The sequence below is a fragment of the Bos indicus x Bos taurus genome, chromosome 9, assembly GCF_003369695.1.
Source record: "Bos indicus x Bos taurus breed Angus x Brahman F1 hybrid chromosome 9, Bos_hybrid_MaternalHap_v2.0, whole genome shotgun sequence".
NCBI classification, from domain to species: Eukaryota; Metazoa; Chordata; class Mammalia; order Artiodactyla; family Bovidae; genus Bos; species Bos indicus x Bos taurus.
In genome coordinates, this window is record NC_040084.1 from 97094648 (window position 1) to 97111089 (window position 16442).

At 48.9% G+C, this 16442-nt stretch overlaps 1 protein-coding gene across 6 annotated transcripts in view; it reads left to right on the top strand.

The window, feature by feature from the left end:
* The window catches only part of MAP3K4 (mitogen-activated protein kinase kinase kinase 4), a 149205-nt gene extending 133542 nt beyond the window's left edge, over nucleotides 1-15663 (top strand). For 4 of the 6 annotated variants that reach the window (XM_027551989.1, XM_027551988.1, XM_027551991.1 and 1 more), the window contains 10 exons: nucleotides 1000-1100; nucleotides 1775-1855; nucleotides 4981-5172; nucleotides 6271-6341; nucleotides 6914-7030; nucleotides 7928-8087; nucleotides 10591-10713; nucleotides 11375-11481; nucleotides 13150-13329; nucleotides 15120-15660. In XM_027551989.1, coding sequence (XP_027407790.1) covers nucleotides 1000-1100; nucleotides 1775-1855; nucleotides 4981-5172; nucleotides 6271-6341; nucleotides 6914-7030; nucleotides 7928-8087; nucleotides 10591-10713; nucleotides 11375-11481; nucleotides 13150-13329; nucleotides 15120-15140 — 1153 coding nt within the window. In that variant the 3' untranslated portion in view covers nucleotides 15141-15660. Of the gene's footprint in view, nucleotides 1-999; nucleotides 1101-1774; nucleotides 1856-4980; nucleotides 5173-6270; nucleotides 6342-6913; nucleotides 7031-7927; nucleotides 8088-10590; nucleotides 10714-11374; nucleotides 11482-13149; nucleotides 13330-15119 lie in introns of all 6 variants that reach the window. The other 2 variants (XM_027551987.1, XM_027551990.1) reach the window with 1 other exon arrangement.
* The last annotated feature ends 779 nt before the right edge of the window (nucleotides 15664-16442 follow it).

The window sequence follows — 16442 nt, forward strand, 5'->3', positions numbered from 1 at the left end:
CAGCTTAGGAGGAGGGTGTTTTTTTCTTCACTTCAGCATCGGTGATTTTTTTCCATGAAACGATACTAAGACTTCTTGATGTTAGGAGATGTCCTCCTCACTCCAGACTTAACACGGACTGCACTAGATTTGAGAGTGTAGGGAGATAAAAAAAAAGCCTTGCACACTTCATAATTTGTGAATGTCTGTCCAGTAGACCATGTTGCTTTAAACCTACTCAGTCTGTAATAAAAAAGAGCATAAAAGCTACCATACTTCATTATATCATTCGTTTAAAAAAATATGCACTAAACTAGTTAATAAACTAACACCGTATTTATTTTTGATGATTTGAATTATAATTTAACGCTTGCCCTTATTTAATTCTGGACTTGATTTACCCTTTTGTGGACTCATTTTGGATTGCTGAACACTTCTGGAAAAGCCGCAACTTAGCTTTGCCCTTTACATGTTAAGCTTCCTGCTCTTCTGCCCTTTTGCTTGGCTACTGCTTAAGAAATGGTTAGGCATTCCCTTCCACTTGCTCCTGAAGAGACTTGAGCTCTTGTGAATCATGTAATGATTTTAGCACTTTAAATAGAATTAAGTACTTGAATATAATGTGATGATCATCTTAAATATCAGCCAGATTTGGCTCCTAATTTTAATCCATCCTGGGCTAAATTAGAGAGCTTTCCACACACGTCAGCAATACTTCAGTAACTACTGTTTTGTTTTTATTTTTGTTGCTGTCTTTAACATGAAGCCATGTATTGTGCAGGCAGTTCTCCTGTGTTCTCCTTCCAAGCCCCAGAGACAGGGGTCTCGGTGGGGGCGCTGTCGTTCTGGGTGGATTGGTCTTGGTTTGGGGGCTGTCCTTCCTGTAGTCCTTTACCCACGGATGCCCGATGTTCTTGGGGGCAGAGTCACCCCCAGTTGAGAATCGCTGCTCTAGAAGACTCTGACAGATTTCTCAAGTTCTATCAAATTGATAGCTTAATTTTTGAAATGTTAAAACAGGGGTTCCAGCGTCCCTGAAAATGACCGCCTGGCTTCCATCGCAGCTGAATTGCAGTTCAGGTCGCTGAGCCGCCACTCCAGCCCCACCGAGGAGCGCGAGGGTGAGTGAGAGTTGTCCCCTGCTTCCCCCGCCGGCCTCACCGCTCGTCCCAGACCACTGGCTCCCGCTGAGAACACGGAGTGACAGAGCCCTGGGAGAGGTTCAGTGCTGGGCACGCTGGCCTTTTAATATAGGTGTTTTTCTACATGTGCGTTTTCTCCCTCTGTTGCTAAATAATTTTTGAGAATTATTGTTGCTGATATTTTAACTGTTGAGCGCTCTTAACTCACTTTGAAAATGTAAAGTGGCACTGTGCTTGTGGGTGACAGGTGTTATTAGGATGCAGAGCTAGGGGTCTTTGCCCAGAAACCACACCATTGCTCCTGTGGCCCTACTGTGCTCTTGCGTAGGACCTTGGGAAGGGGGGACCCCTCCCACCCAACCCCCCCCACAAAATCCAGTTTCTGCTCAGTACTCTGTTGTCTGTTACTTGTGGAAGCTTAATGTAGTTAAAGTCTTGTAACCCATGAACAGCTCCTTAGTTTGGTGCCATTTGCTCTGAATGATTGTAGAGACAGCTTTTCACACTCACAGCAAACAGATCAATCACCGGGCACGACAGGCTGGTGGTTCACTAATCATCACTGTCACCTGCATTTCATTCTGGCTCTGAATCAAATATGCCTGTTTGTTTTATAAATCTTATTAGTTTGTATGAAAAAACACTTTCTGCAGAACCAGCATATCCAAAAGGTGATTCAAGTGGGTCAACTCGAAGAAGTTGGGAACTTCGGACGCTGATCAGTCAGACCAAGGGTAAGAGGAAGAATGGTGAATGCTTAAGCATAAAGCAAACAGTTTCAGCTAAAACACGCTTCAGCTTATGACTTACGCGACCTTCTGCATTAACGTTTCATGGTCCCCTTTGTGCCTCTGGCATCACTTCCTGTCTGTGCTGTGTGTGTGCAATTCCTGTTTCTTATCATTATAAGTTCCTCTGGAGCAGGAATGTGTGTTTCTCAGTTTTGTATTCTTTAAACAGGTTGATGTTCATTTTATGTGTCACGTGGGTGGGCCCTTCGCATAATCCTTTGTACGTGGTGTGTGTGTTAAGTCGCTTTAGTCATGTCCAACTCTTTGCGACCTTATGGACTGTAGCCCACCAGGCTCCTCTGTCTGTGGGATTCTCCAGGCAAGAATACCGGAGTGGGCTGCCATGCCCTCCTCCAGGGGATCTTCCTGATCCAGGGATCGAACCCGCATTTCTTACGTCTCCAGCGTTGGCAGATGGGTTCTTTACTACTAGTGCCACCTGGGAAGCCCTTTGTACGTGGTAGGAATATAATAAATACTTGTGAAATGAATAACCACTTATTTATTATGTTAAGAAGCTGAGAGAAAGCATTTGTCATACACAGCAGGTGATCGGTCCGTATGAACCAGAAGAATAAATAGCAGAAAGGGCCCTGGTCTAGCACAAAATGCTTTCGCGTATTCTTCATCACAACAGTCTTGAGCCATACCTAGGCAGAATGGATCCTGGTCTCTTTTCCTAAATGATCCAAGTTTCTGAGAGGCCAGACGTTTGGCCAAGGTCGCCCGTGCTTGCCCCCAGAGTGCCTTCTGGAACATGTGTGACTGAGCAGGAGGGGCATCACCAGGCCCGGAGCGGTCACGTGGGGCTTCAGGGAAGGTCGAGGCTTGGGCTGGCCCCTGAAGGAGAAGGAGGTCTGTGTCCAGCCAGGAGGGAAAGTACAGAAGGAGAAACATATCTGGAGGCCCTGTGACTAAAGAGCAGACCAGCGGGTCCGGCCCAGCCTGGCGAGCACGGGTGTAAGTGGAGGCGGACCTGAAAGGGTGCGGGAGGTCTCTGCACAGCCAGTCTTCAGCGGTGGGCTCTGTGGTCCAGGGCCTGCGTGCAGACCACGGGCGGCCCCTGAGCCTCTGCAGCGTGCAAGTCTCCTGTGTTCAGGGAGTGGGGGGCAGGGGGTGAGGAGGACGGCGGGGCAGGCCTGGGTCGCGGGGGAGCTGGGGAGCGGGCCTGAGCGCCGTTGCGGGCAGTGTATTCACACTGGCCATGGGGCATTCAGGAGGCAGGAGCAGCCGTGAAGCTGCATTCGCCAGGCCAGGCAGGTGAGGCGCCTGTAGGGTTTGGGGGTCAGGAGGCGTTCGTCAGCTCGAGCCCAGTGGCGGGGAACGGGGTCTCCCCAGGGCCTCTCACGTCATCAGTGGTTCCCATGGATACCAGGTCTTTGTGATAATTTTCAAAACAAATACTTTGTGGTCAAGTAAACTCGGGAACTCTTGGAAGAGTTACAGTTTGCACAGACATCTTAAAAGACTAGGAAATCTTGAGAAATGTTTACTGTAAAAGAAAAGACTATTTCCCAGAAGCATTTAACAGTGGAGCCCACGGCCCGACAGCCACGAAACCTCGGTCACTGCCAAGTAGACTCGATGTGTCATGTAGTGAGGTAAGGGAAACAGGGATCCCTGTTTGTAGGAAATGATTGTAGTTGGAACTTTATAAATCTCTGGGAATTTCTCTTCTCAGAGTAATCTTTCAGTCGCCCCAGTCCTCAGTGATCGCTTCGATAGAACATTCAGGCTCTTAGATGCCTCCTTAGGGTACTGCATGTGAGAACCGCAGAGGCCGAGAGCTTTTCACATTATGGATTGTGACCTGTTAGTGGGTTGTTGTAAAATCAGCACACACACACACATTGAATGGAGACCCAGTCACGTGTAGAAAGAGTAATAGTGTTTCATGAAACAGTTGTTTTAGGTTTCTATGTAAAAGATACTTCTTTCTATAAATCATGGTAAAGTAAGTTGGAGAAATAGAGATGGCTAGATGGAAAAATAAGGAAAGATAATAACAGAAGCTGAAATTTACCCAGTATTTTCATGTTCCAGGCACTGGGCTAAATGCTTTGTGTGTGTGATTTCATTAAGTTCTCGTAGTATCTCTGAATGAGGTATTTTTGTTTTGGGATTTGATGGCTAAAGAAGGTAATTCGCTTGTCGATTTTCAAACACTTAGAGAAAGGTGAAGCCCGGGTTTTGTTCCAGCCATTCTGACTCTAGAGAAAGGAAAGCTTTACTCCCTTCCCAGCAGATAGCAGAGACAGCTTCCTGGAGGGGAGTAGAGCTCTGACAGCTGGAAGACAGGGAGGTATGAGCACAGGCGAGGAGTGAGGTGCGGTGTGGTGTGCTCCATGGAGGCGCTTCAGTCAGGCTGGTCCGGAGACTGCAGTGGGGCCAGGGGCAGTGGCCAGGAGAAGCAAGCCTGGAAAGACCCTGCGTGATGGCCTTGGACTGTTGATCAGCAACTTGGGATAAACCATGAAATAAATTATGTGGGTAAACAATGTGATCAGATTTTACGTTTGAGTAAGAGAATTCTGGGGGACTCCCTTGTGGTTTGGTGGTAAAGAATCTGCCCACTATGCAGGAGACGAAGGACATGTGAGTTCGATCCCTTAGTGGGGAAGATTCCCTGGAGAAGGAAGTTACAACCCACCCCAGTATTCCCACCTGGGAAATCCCACAAACAGAGGAACCTGGTGGGCTACAGTCCATGGGGTGGGAAAGTCAGACATGACTGAGTGGTTAAACAAGAAGAAAATTCTGAGCAATAAGAGCAAGTGGAGGGGAGAGACTAGAGGCAGACAGGTGGTTACTGCAGAGTCTCAGCAGCCTTGGGAGAGGACGCCACTGGTTCTGTCTGAGTCACTTCTGTCTGTGTGCGCACTTCCCTATAGTGGATGGTATGCTCTGAAGATGTTAGCTTTGGGGGACTTTAATTCAGGTGCTATATAGCTGAATAGATGATGCTTGATTGGAGGGCTAATGTCTGCTGCTCTGTTTTTATGATTATTTGCTGGAAGTCGACTTGATTATGGTTGTTGGGATGACTGAGTTTACGCTTCTCCCTGCAGATACCGCTTCTAAGCAAGGACCCATAGAAGCCATTCAGAAGTCAGTCCGGCTGTTTGAAGAAAAGCGGTATCGAGAAATGAGGAGGAAAAACATCATTGGTCAAGTCTGTGACACCCCCAAGTCTTACGACAACGTCATGCACGTTGGCTTGAGGAAGGTGACCTTTAAGTGGCAAAGAGGAAACAAAATCGGTAAAGAAACTCAAGAACACGACACAAAGATGGTCCCTGTTAGAAATAACAACAGTCACACTTTTTAGGTTAAGTCTCCCATGGTTGGTCTTTTTCTCTGACAGGCGTGGCAAATATACATCCTCTCGTTTGCACACGGTTCTGATTTTTTGGTTTCACTTGTAAGATATGTTCTAAGAACAATGTAAAAGAGATGTTTAAATGATTCATTAAATGGAATAGTTCTGCTTGATAACTCCAGAAATTGCCAGTGGAGAACTCCGTAAATCTTACTCCTTTGTTCTAGTCTGTATTCTTTACGTCTTACTCCCACACAATCCTTATTGAAGCAGGACTGAATACAAATGCCAATGGGACGATGTCTTCAAAAACATTAATTGATTTCCAGATGAAACAGTTTCCTGTTAAATAACTAGAGATAGATTGTGTGGAGAAGGAGCTGATTAAGTTTCAGACCTTCCCCCTTTCAAACGCGTATATCTGTTGAGCATTTAGGTCTGAAGACGCGAACACAGTTGTAACATAGGACTCTGTGAGCCTCAGGAAGTTTTTGTAGAGCTGTCAGGACAGAAGACACTGAACAGAATCAGATCCTTTATAAGTGGTATGAATTCTCATTGTCAGTCTTAAGTAGCCATATGGCCCCTTAGTTTAATGTTTCAGAAGGTGTCTTAGTAGAATATCCTACCGGCATCCCACACGCCTGGACGGACAGCAGGGAGGCCCATTGGGATGGCAGCCAGGCCCACCCTGGCCACGCCTCCTACCCCAGCCCAGACCTCCCCCAGAGCCATAAGGGGCTCCGGAGTATGCACCAGGGGCTCAGCACTCGCCTTCAGGCCCCTTCTGGGATTTGCCGGTCAGTTCTATTCTGTTTACAGGTATTTACAGGTAAGACAGAGTGAAAAGATTGCCCGAGACTTGGGTTATCAGGGGACATTCAGAAATAGTCTGGCTCTTGCAGTAGTAGGCTGTGGTAAGCACGGTTCTGGACATGTGAACGTGGAGTCGGGACGGGAGGACGGCATTATACGTTTGAATGAGTCAGAGTGGCCTGGCTTTGGTGGCTGAGAGCGGCACGTCTGTCCCTGTTCACAGGGGAAGGGCAGTACGGGAAGGTGTACACCTGCATCAACGTCGACACCGGCGAGCTGATGGCCATGAAGGAGGTGCGTGCCCGGCCCTGCAGCCTCTGTGTGCTGGACACTTGGACCGAGGCTTGGGTTCACTAGCTGAGGGCTGGCCCGAGTGCTCCCCCAGTGCACCGTTTCAGATGTCTGAAACATTGATGTTTCCCACAGTCTAGGCATTTACACCTTTGGGACCATGGGGCACTTGGTCGGGGGGCTTGGGGGACATTTGTGATAAGGTTCAGAAATGAGCAGCCTGTTAACTGCTGGAGGTAGAATGGCAGGAGCCAGGAACACCCGAGGAAGGACCCCTGGGAGACACTGAGGGCTGTGGTGGGTGAGGCCAGTGCCCCGAGCCGTCGTGGGGCACCAGGCATGTGCAGCTCCGCCCGTCAACCCCTGCAGCGTCTCCTCATCCTCGCCAAGGGGCATTTAGGTTGGTTAATTCAGTCTGCAGTTACGAAAATGATCCTGCTGGCTGCTGTCTGAGCATGTACTCTAAAGCAAGCGAGCTTAGCTCATCAGCAAGGGGAAGAGAGCCTGCCCGGAAGTTGGGGGGCACATTTCACTGTTGCCCGTGCCAACAGTAACCAGCCGGTTTCCTTTTCCAGATTCGATTTCAACCCAACGACCATAAAACCATCAAGGAAACTGCAGACGAGCTGAAAATCTTTGAAGGCATCAAGCACCCCAATCTGGTTCGGTATTTTGGTGTGGAGCTACATAGAGTAAGCCAACTTTGATCACACTGTGTGGTGTGAGCGGTCAGTGAGGGCGCAGATGGAGTCCTGTCCTACATCACAGGTCTTCTCATTTCAGAGCACAGTAACTTTGCCTAATTATCAGGAAATCTCCATGAGTTACACCATTTCTGCCTTCTCTCTGAAACTAGAGGAGTCCTTCCTGAAATGTAAGTTGTAGACCGTAGTCATTAACCCGACATTATAAAGCACTGAAACCCATCCTGCCGATCAGAAGATTTCTCGAGTGCCCCCCTGACACGGCTGTTGGTTGCTTTTTTCCCTCCCCCTTTTTTTTTTGCCGAGCCACTGTTGAACACACTGTTCAGTAATTTTTTTTTCCCTTTTGTTTGTATTTAAAGAACCATTGTAAAATGAGAGAAAGCGAAGACTTCAGCTTACTTTCTCCTGTGTGTTTAGCAATAAACACTTGGAGGGAAAGAGGATCACCTGGAGCTTCTTAGTGGAATATGAGCTTCTGGGGAATTTGGATACTGGCAGTTTTTAATGTTTTTCGCGGATAAATTCATACCTGAAAAGGATGTGTTTCAGTACTTAATAATACATTTATAGGGACAGTCCTGTTGGTCCCTGTCTGAGATTATATAGCAGACTGAATTTCAGAGGGTTATAGACATTTATCACCTGTGATTCGGCGATGGTCTTATCCCAACAAGCTGTATAATTCCAGACAGAGGAGGCAGGCAGAGACACCGCTCTTTGTAGAGGAGTTAGAAATGACCGTTTTGAGACGAATTCAGACTTGAGGATGACCAGTGTAGCTGACCCTTAGAAGGAAGCGTCCTCGGGGCGTGGCCAGTGGAGCGTTCCAGGCTCTGCACCCAGCGCCCAGGTGGACATGGGCCTGTGTGGTTCCTCCCGCAGGAGGAGATGTACATCTTCATGGAGTACTGTGACGAGGGCACGTTGGAAGAGGTGTCGCGGCTGGGGCTTCAAGAACACGTCATCAGGCTGTATTCGAAACAGATTACCGTGGCCATCAACGTCCTGCACGAGCACGGCATAGTTCACCGCGACGTTAAAGGTGATCCCGCGCTCCCCTGCCCGCCAGGTCGTCAGCCGTGCCCAGCACAGGGTGGCTGCCCTCACTTCTCCAGAAACAGCTTTACTTTGAACATTCTTCTGTAAAGAACCCAACATTGAGAAGCTGTACAGGACACACATCTCCTTCCAGGAGCTTGGCTTGTGATCAGAACATTCTCTCTTTCCCTTCTGAATCTGAATGTGACCGTTGTGAACATGTAAAGTGATGGTGAATCAGGAATGCTGGTCTAAGTTACAATTTGCAGCTGAGTTTGGGGAGAGGACAGTGTATTGGGGCTTCCCTGGTGGCTCAGATGGCAAAGAATCTGCCTGCAATGCAGGAGACCTGGGTTTGATCCTTGGGTTGGGAAGATCCCCTGGAGGAGGGCGTGGCAGCCCACTCCAGTATTCTTGCCTGGAGAATCCCGTGGACAGAGGAGCCTGGGGGGCTACGGTCCATGGGGGTTGCAAACTGTGGGGCGTGACCTAGCGACAAACACTTTGACTTCAGGGTTTATTTACACCACCCTCGTCCAGTGTAGAGTTCTGCTCGAGGTCAGCTTGGTCACACTAACTGAAGGGAAGTGCTGGCCCTTCTCGTGTGAGGGGAACAGCCATCTTATCCCAGAACTTCCCCCCTTGTGTTTATCTGACCCACACCATGCCCCTGATGTGTGTATTTGGGAGTCTCGGGGATAAGTAGAATGACAAATTAGGTTGGTCTCTAACTGACCCCAGACTGAAGGATTTCATTCTCTCCCTTAACCTGAGGCCAACCTACAACCTACACATCACTGTAGATGGCCGGACTTGCAACCAGGCATTAGCCTCCGTGGGGCTGGGCCACCCCAGGGCCTGCTTCGCTGGTGGAAGAACTGCCCGTGCTCTGTAATGGCTCCTGCATGCCCGGCGTACCCGTCTCGCTGCCTGCCCACCCCGTCCGCCACATTGCTTTGTTGTCTGGGCATTTGCCTCATCGGCTTTGGGTGAGGCCACGGCGTAGCCCATTTCCAGTTGTTCTAACACAAACACCACACTCAGGAAGTGGTACCTTAGTGTCATTGGCTGTGGCCATAAAGAGAATCCCTCAGAGTCCTTGAATCAAGTCCGTCCCTGTGCATCCGTGTGATAATCTTCAGAGCTCAGTGTGGCTGAGAGGGCCTGTGAGTCAGCTCCAGAACCATGCATTAGTGCAGTGTGCTCTGGGGGACCGCCTGCCCTGGGCGCGGGGAGGGTCAGCAGCTCATTGTGCAGCTGGCTGTCTAACGTGAGGGCTCTGTATGGCCTTTGGAGGGAGGTACCTTGGACAGAAGGCTGAGCCGTGTGGCTCGGTCAAAAGGGTTCAGGCCTTGTAGCCTGCAGGAGGCAGAGCCGCCCCGGGAGATGAGCAGTGACCCCAGGTTCCAACTGGAGTACGAGCCAGGTGTGTGCGCTGCTCCTGAGATAGGAGACACGCACAGAACATTCTTTCCATCAGCCTGGACTCAGTTTGATGGTGGCTTCGGATGCATCTCTGCAGACTAGCAGAGAGAGAGAGAATGTGTGTGTGAGAGAGAGTGTGTGAGTGTGTGTGTGAGTGTGTGTGTGTGTGTGTGAGAGAATGAGTGTGAGTGTGTGTGAGTGCGTATTTGTGTGAGCGAGTGTGTGTGCACGTGTGTGTGAGTGTGTGTGTGAGAGCGTGAGTGTGTGTGTGTGAGCATGTGTATGTGAGAGTGTGTGTGTGTGTGTGAGAGCGTGTGTGTGTGTGTGAGTGCGTGTGTGTGTGTGTGCACATGTGTGTGAGACCGTGTGTGTGAGAGCATGTGTGTGAGTGTGTGTGTGTGGTCTCGATTACACTTGCTTCCTGCTACGGCCACTGCTGAGTGTACACCAGCTTTCACCTTCAGAACTGCTCCCACAGGAATTTGTGATTTATAGGTAATTTCTCTTTTAAGTGTCTCCCTGAGTTTTTAAAAAATTACTTACTTTATTTTTGGCTAGCTGCTCGAGGACTTTCTTTGGCGGTGGTGAGCAGGGGCTGCCCATCCTTGCGGTGCGCGGGTGCCTCGTGGATGTGGCTTCTCTCTTTGCAGAGCGCAGGCTCCAGGGGCATTGGCTTCAGCAGTGGCAGCGCTCGGACCCGGCAGTTGTGCTCAGCTGCCCTATGGCAGGTGGAACCTTCCCAGACCAGGGATCCTACCCATGTCCCCTGCATCGGCAGGTGGATTCTAATCCACTGTGCCACTAGGGAAGTCCCTCTCCCTGCGTTTTTAATGTTGGAATTTATGCATGTGTTTCAGTTCAGAATTTGTCAAAGCTGTCTGCACTGTTATTAAAATTTCTTTACTTTGTATTACCATTTGTGAATGAGGCTTAAAATCTTTCTAATGATAACGCTTTGCGAGTAAACTTTCACCAATCTTTATAATGTTGCGAATCAAGTTCCTGATGGTTCAGGTCACCACCTAAGCTTCAAAGCGCCTGCCTTGTGTTTCAGAGGCTTACCACTGCTCATTTCTCCCTAGGTGCCAACATCTTCCTGACCTCGTCTGGACTAATCAAGCTGGGGGATTTCGGATGCTCAGTAAAGCTTAAGAACAATGCGCAGACCATGCCTGGTGAAGTGAACAGCACACTGGGGACAGCAGGTGGGTCCAGCGAGGTTCGGCTCTGCCCTGGACTCCCTCCAGCGTGCTGGGACCCTTCCCCGCCCCCCCCCCCCCCCCCCCCCCCCCCCCCCCCCCCGCCTCCTTCTGGTTGGCGGATATGGGGAGCGGTCAGGGCTTCTCGCCAGGCGGGAGGAGCCACGCCTGAAAGTGCTCATCAGACTGGGAAGTCACATATCTCCCTTAAACTTACGGCAGGGAAGAAAGGCCTCATTTCCTTCCCAGAAAAGCCTTGTGTTTCACACTGGGTTTATTAAAACTATCCTAGTCAAAACAGCATTATGTTTAAATGGTGATTATTTGTTTTGATCATTTAGAAACATGTCATAAAACTTCACATTCTCTTTTGCAGGTTAAATTTCATATTTTTCGTCACAAATAGAATTTATCTGAATATTTGCACATTCAAAATCTCTTTTAGGAGATTAATTTGGCTCCTAAAATATCCATTCAAGAAATTATTTTGAGATATTTATTTTGAAGTCTTAATATTTTTTATTATGTAATTGAGAGAAAGTTTCCCCTGAACAAACTAGTTGTTTCTTCTCTGTGAAATATTAGATAATATTAATGTTTTGTTTGGTTCTGTTAAATCATGATGCTGTATTTGTAACCCGTTCCTCTCGTATCTGTGGCTTTTAAGCGTACATGGCTCCGGAAGTCATCACTCGCGCCAAAGGAGAAGGCCACGGGCGTGCGGCTGACATCTGGAGCCTGGGGTGTGTTGTCATAGAGATGGTGACTGGCAAGGTGAGCAGAGCCCATGCCTGGTGGAAAGCCTTGAGGGGGGCACTTTGCATTAACAGAGCAGTCATGTGGCTTCACTCCCATTATGAATACTGGGAACATCTTTCCTGCAAAATAGAGAACATGACCTGTCGAAAGATATGGTAAGTTAAAACAAGTGCCAGACTAGGAACCAAATGTTTATCAGATGCATGACTCAGAGGACTCCTCCAAGGAAAGAAAAAGCACAAAACTCCAAATAAAACAGGAAAGTAAGCAGATACGAGAAGCAGCAGAAGTTGAAACCTTCTGTCCACACAAAGACTGCATGTGAATGCCTGTATCTGTTTTATTCATAATTGAATAAATGGATAAACTGTGATAATCCACACAACGGAATATTACGCAGTGACAAAAAGAAATTGGCCATGAAACGACAGGGAGAAACCTGAAAACGCGTATTCATTGCTGAGTGAACGAACCCAGTCTGAAAACCCCACATCCTGTATGATTCTGAACCTTCTGGCGTTCCGGAAGAGGCAGAACAGGCAAGTCAAAGAGGATCAGAGGTTGCCAGGGCTTCCCAAGTGATGCTCGTGGTAGAGAGCTCGCCTGCCAGTGCAGGAATTGCGGGTTCGATCCCTGAGTCTGGAGGATCCCCTGGAAGAGGGCATGACAACCCACTCCAGTGTTCTTGCCTGGAGAATCCCATGGACAGAGGAGCCTGGCAGGCTGTAGTCCATGGGGCCGCAAAGAGTCAGACACGACTGAAGCAACTGAGCACTGGGAGACGGATGGAAGGACAGACAGCGCATATCGATTTTAAGGGCAGTGAAACTGTCACATGTGACATAATATCTGAAAATCCTCAAAAATTGGTCTTCTAATGTAGATACTGCCGATGAACAATTGTACAAATCTATAAAGGTCGTGTGTTTGGCAGGGGAGGTTTATAGCATTAGTTGTAAAGCAAGGAAGTTATAAACCTCTTAAGTATTATTAGTAGGAAATTAAATTATTATACAGCTTGCAGCCACTGAGAATAAGCACTCAATAATATTTAGCTAGTATTATTTCTGTTAGCATTGACATAGGTGCCCACAGTACCTGTTATTTCAATCAAGCCATACATTGGAAAGAGAGCGAGTTCTCACACTGAAGACTGTACATCTCAATACTAAACAGTGGTGCATAAATTGGGAGGCTTTGTTCTTTCCCCCATGAGTCTCATTTCCCTGTAACTGTAATAAAATAAGCTTGGCACTAGTAGAATTTAATGTCGATTATTCAACAAGGGAGCATATTAAACATCCTAGTAAGATAACTGTTGGGTTTTGTTTTATTGACTTTTTATATTATTTTATGTCTTAGATGACGATGACATCTAGGTAATGCTAGACGATAGGACACCTTGAGGGGTAGGCAGACTATGCCCACCGCCTGGTTTTGTAAATAAAGTTTTATTGGCACACGGCTCTACCCATTCATTTATACATTGTAGCCTAAGCCTGCTTTTATGTTATAATGGGAAAATTGAATAGTTGTGACAGAGACCACCTGGCTTGCAAGCTTATGTAAAAGTTTGCCAGCCTTGGTACGTATCGATACTGAGATGCCTAAAAAGAGATGGGGCAGCTGCTTTTTCTTTATGGTCATGTAGTGTCGAAAACTGATTTTTTTTCCTGTTTTCAGAGACCTTGGCATGAATATGAACACAACTTTCAGATTATGTACAAAGTGGGAATGGGGCACAAGCCGCCGATCCCTGAACGATTAAGCCCCGAAGGGAAGGACTTCCTCTCTCACTGCCTGGAGAGCGAGCCCCGGATGCGGTGGACAGCCAGCCAGCTCCTCGACCACTCCTTCGTCAAGGTTTGGCAGAGTGCTGAATAAGTGTGTGTGTTCTGTTCGCATCTGGCACGTGAATGAATTTTGGAAGCTTAAATAGAAAATACCTGTACCTGAAATGGAAATGAGCTAAAATGAACGGTGCTGGGGAATTTTGTATGTTTTTTTCCTTTGGGCAGATGTTTGTTGCGGTTCTCCTTGACCCATGTTGGTGCTTGGAGGGGCACTTGGGACCGTGAAATGGGATTTTCAGGGGGACGGGTGAGAGGCAGTTTCCCTTCAGAGTATGCAGTCTGCTTGAGTGCAGGGTTGGTAGCAGCCAGTCTCTACTGAGGGAGCAGAGACAGACCGAGTACCGAGCAAGGGTTGTGTTAGAGCCGTGACGGTGGGCCGTGTGCCATGCTGCAGCGTCACCGAGGAGAGGACTTTCACCCGTCAGGTGACCCTGGCTCCGTCTTCCTTCCGAGTGAGACGCCAGAGCCACGGGGGAGGGATTAGCCAGCTCAGGGAGCAGAGGCAGGGGTCGGGGGGACAGAGTGGAAGGGAGTCCACCTCCCGAGGGGGTGAAGCCGGGTGTCAGTGAGAGCTGACGGCGCACAGGGCGAGGATGGCGGCCAGCGATAGCGCCTGAGGGTGGGCAGGAACTGTGAGCAGGGATATCAGTTTTATTGTCAAGCACGACACGGTGATTGTGCTGTTGAGTGATGACTGTGGAGGCAGGAGGCTAGGTAGGAAGCTGGTGACACGGCCGATAGGCAGGGAGGGAAGGTCAGGGTGAGGGATCAGCCACACAGTCCATCCTGAAGGAGATCAGTCCGGGTGTTCATCGGAAGGACTGATGTTGAAACTGGTCTCCAGTACTTTGGTTACCTGATGCGAAGAGCTGACTCATTGGAAAAGACCCTGATGCTGGGAAAGATTGAGGGCGGGAGGAGAAGGGGGATGACAGAGGATGAGATGGTTGGATGACATCACCGACTCAATGGACATGAGTTTGGGTAAACTTCAGGAGTTGGTGATGGACAGGGAGGCCTGGCATGCTGCAGTTCATGAGGTCGCAAAGAGTTGGACACGACTGAGTGACTGAACTGAACTGAGAGGTTAAGGTGGCCGCGAGTGGCCACACACTGACGGGGTGTGGAAGGAGGTGCGTGGGGGCAGGAGCCCAGGACAGTGCCAGGCCCTGCTCGCGTCACCAGGTATCGGGTTCCACTCACCAGGACAGGTCAGGAGGGCCCCTGGCTGAGGGGTGGGTCCAGGAGTGACGGTTTTCTCTGGTAGAAGCAGTTTGAGGTGTGTTTGGGATGCCTGCTGGAGCACGTGAATACTTTGGACTGGCACTCAGGAGAAAATTGGGGTAGGAGATAGGCTTGGAGACAGAAATACTGCTGGGACAGTATTTGGAGACAAAATGGAAAGAGAGAGGAACCCTGAGAAAACATTTACAGGTCCTGATTAGGGGAGATGAGGCTGGGGGGATGGTGACGTTATTCCTGGGGGAGTGAAATCAGGGAGCCAGTAGCTTGGTTTGCTGCATAGATACTAGGGATTTGTAACTAAATAAAAACGTGTTTATCATTTATAAGGTATACAAACAATTTTTGGTGACCTGTACAGGTACATCCTGGCAGATGCTGTCAGTAGTCAGTTCGTAAAGCCGGAGCTTGGCGGTGACGTCCCACTGCCTCGATCACACCTTTGCCCTGGGCCAGGCTCAATGCTGGAGCATCAGGGGGCACCGGTGAGGACTCACCCGTAAACCTGGCGTGCGGCACGCACGAGGGGGGCTCAGCACTGTCCTGCCTTCCTCACAGGTCTGCACGGATGAAGAGTGAAGCTGGCGGGCCTGGGGCCTGGCGGAGCGCCTGTACTCGGAGAGTCCCCTCAATCACTACTGTACGTAACGTTTCCACAAAGACCGCGCCCAGAAGCGGCGTCGCCCTCGCTGACCCTCTGAGACGGCGGCTGCCCGGTGACGAGCGTCCGCCTCCTGCTGCTCCTGTCCGCGCCCCGTGGCCCGGGGCCCCCCTGAGAGGGGCGTCCGCGAGGTGGAGAAGCTGCGTGCCAAGTGCCATTACTACTGTACACGGACCCCTGCCGCCATGCCCGCCGCGTCCCCGCCGACGGAGAACCGTGGCATCAGGGTAACACCGTGGACCTCTCTAGGTCCAAAGCAGCCGTGGTGTCATCAGGCGTCCCAGGCCTCGCTGTCAGTCTCCTGTCTGCCGAGCGCACTGACTGTGAAACAGTACCTTTTTTGTTGTTGGCAAGCCACAGGTTTGTTCTGCAAAAGGCCGATTAATGAAATTTTAAGAAAAAAGGTTCTTTTTTCAATAAATGGTTTATTTTAGGAAAGCTGTTATGTTGTCTCTCAATGGTTTTCAGCTTCAGAGCCAACACGGTATCCGTACAGAGGTCTGCCCTTGTCACTGCGGTGTCCCTCAACAGAACGGGCACCGTCAGGCCTTCAGGCTCTAGAGTTGCCTCGCTGCAGAGCAGGAGAGAAATGAAACAGCACTAAGGATGTCGGAGGCCCTTTCAAGGCTCTGGGTGTTCCCTGCAAGTTCAGAGTAGATACAAGTTCAAGCCTTGCTATCACGTGTTGGGGGCTCAGTTTTATTTTTAAATCAAGATGTATAGGTTCCGGGTCGGTGTACATACTGCTGAATAATATCTTGACAAGAAAGCGTCTTTTTTCAGAATGTAAATATTTCAGTAGTTAGTTTTTTAAAATAGCCCAAATTATCTGTTGTTGATGGTGTTCTTTTATTTCTTTTTGCTATTAAATTTTTTAAAAGATTGACCTTAAAGCTTCCTGAAATCTTTCTAGAGGGTATCTGACGCACTCCTGGCACGTGGCAGCTGGCTCTGGGCGAGTGCTGGCTCAAGACGTTCTGTCTGTTTTCACCTTCCCTCCAGGGCGCTGATCCCCTCAGCACAGAAATTAACGTCCTTGAGAAAGTTGGCCTAACAGAATGATTTGTAATTTCATTTTTTAAAAATAGCTATCAGAGGGATGATTTATATAATGTTTAAAGTGTACAGTTCAGTGATTTTTAACATAGGTACGTAGTGGTACAGCCATCATTATAATCCACCTTAGAATAATTCCGTTTCCCCAAAAGGAAGCTCATGCC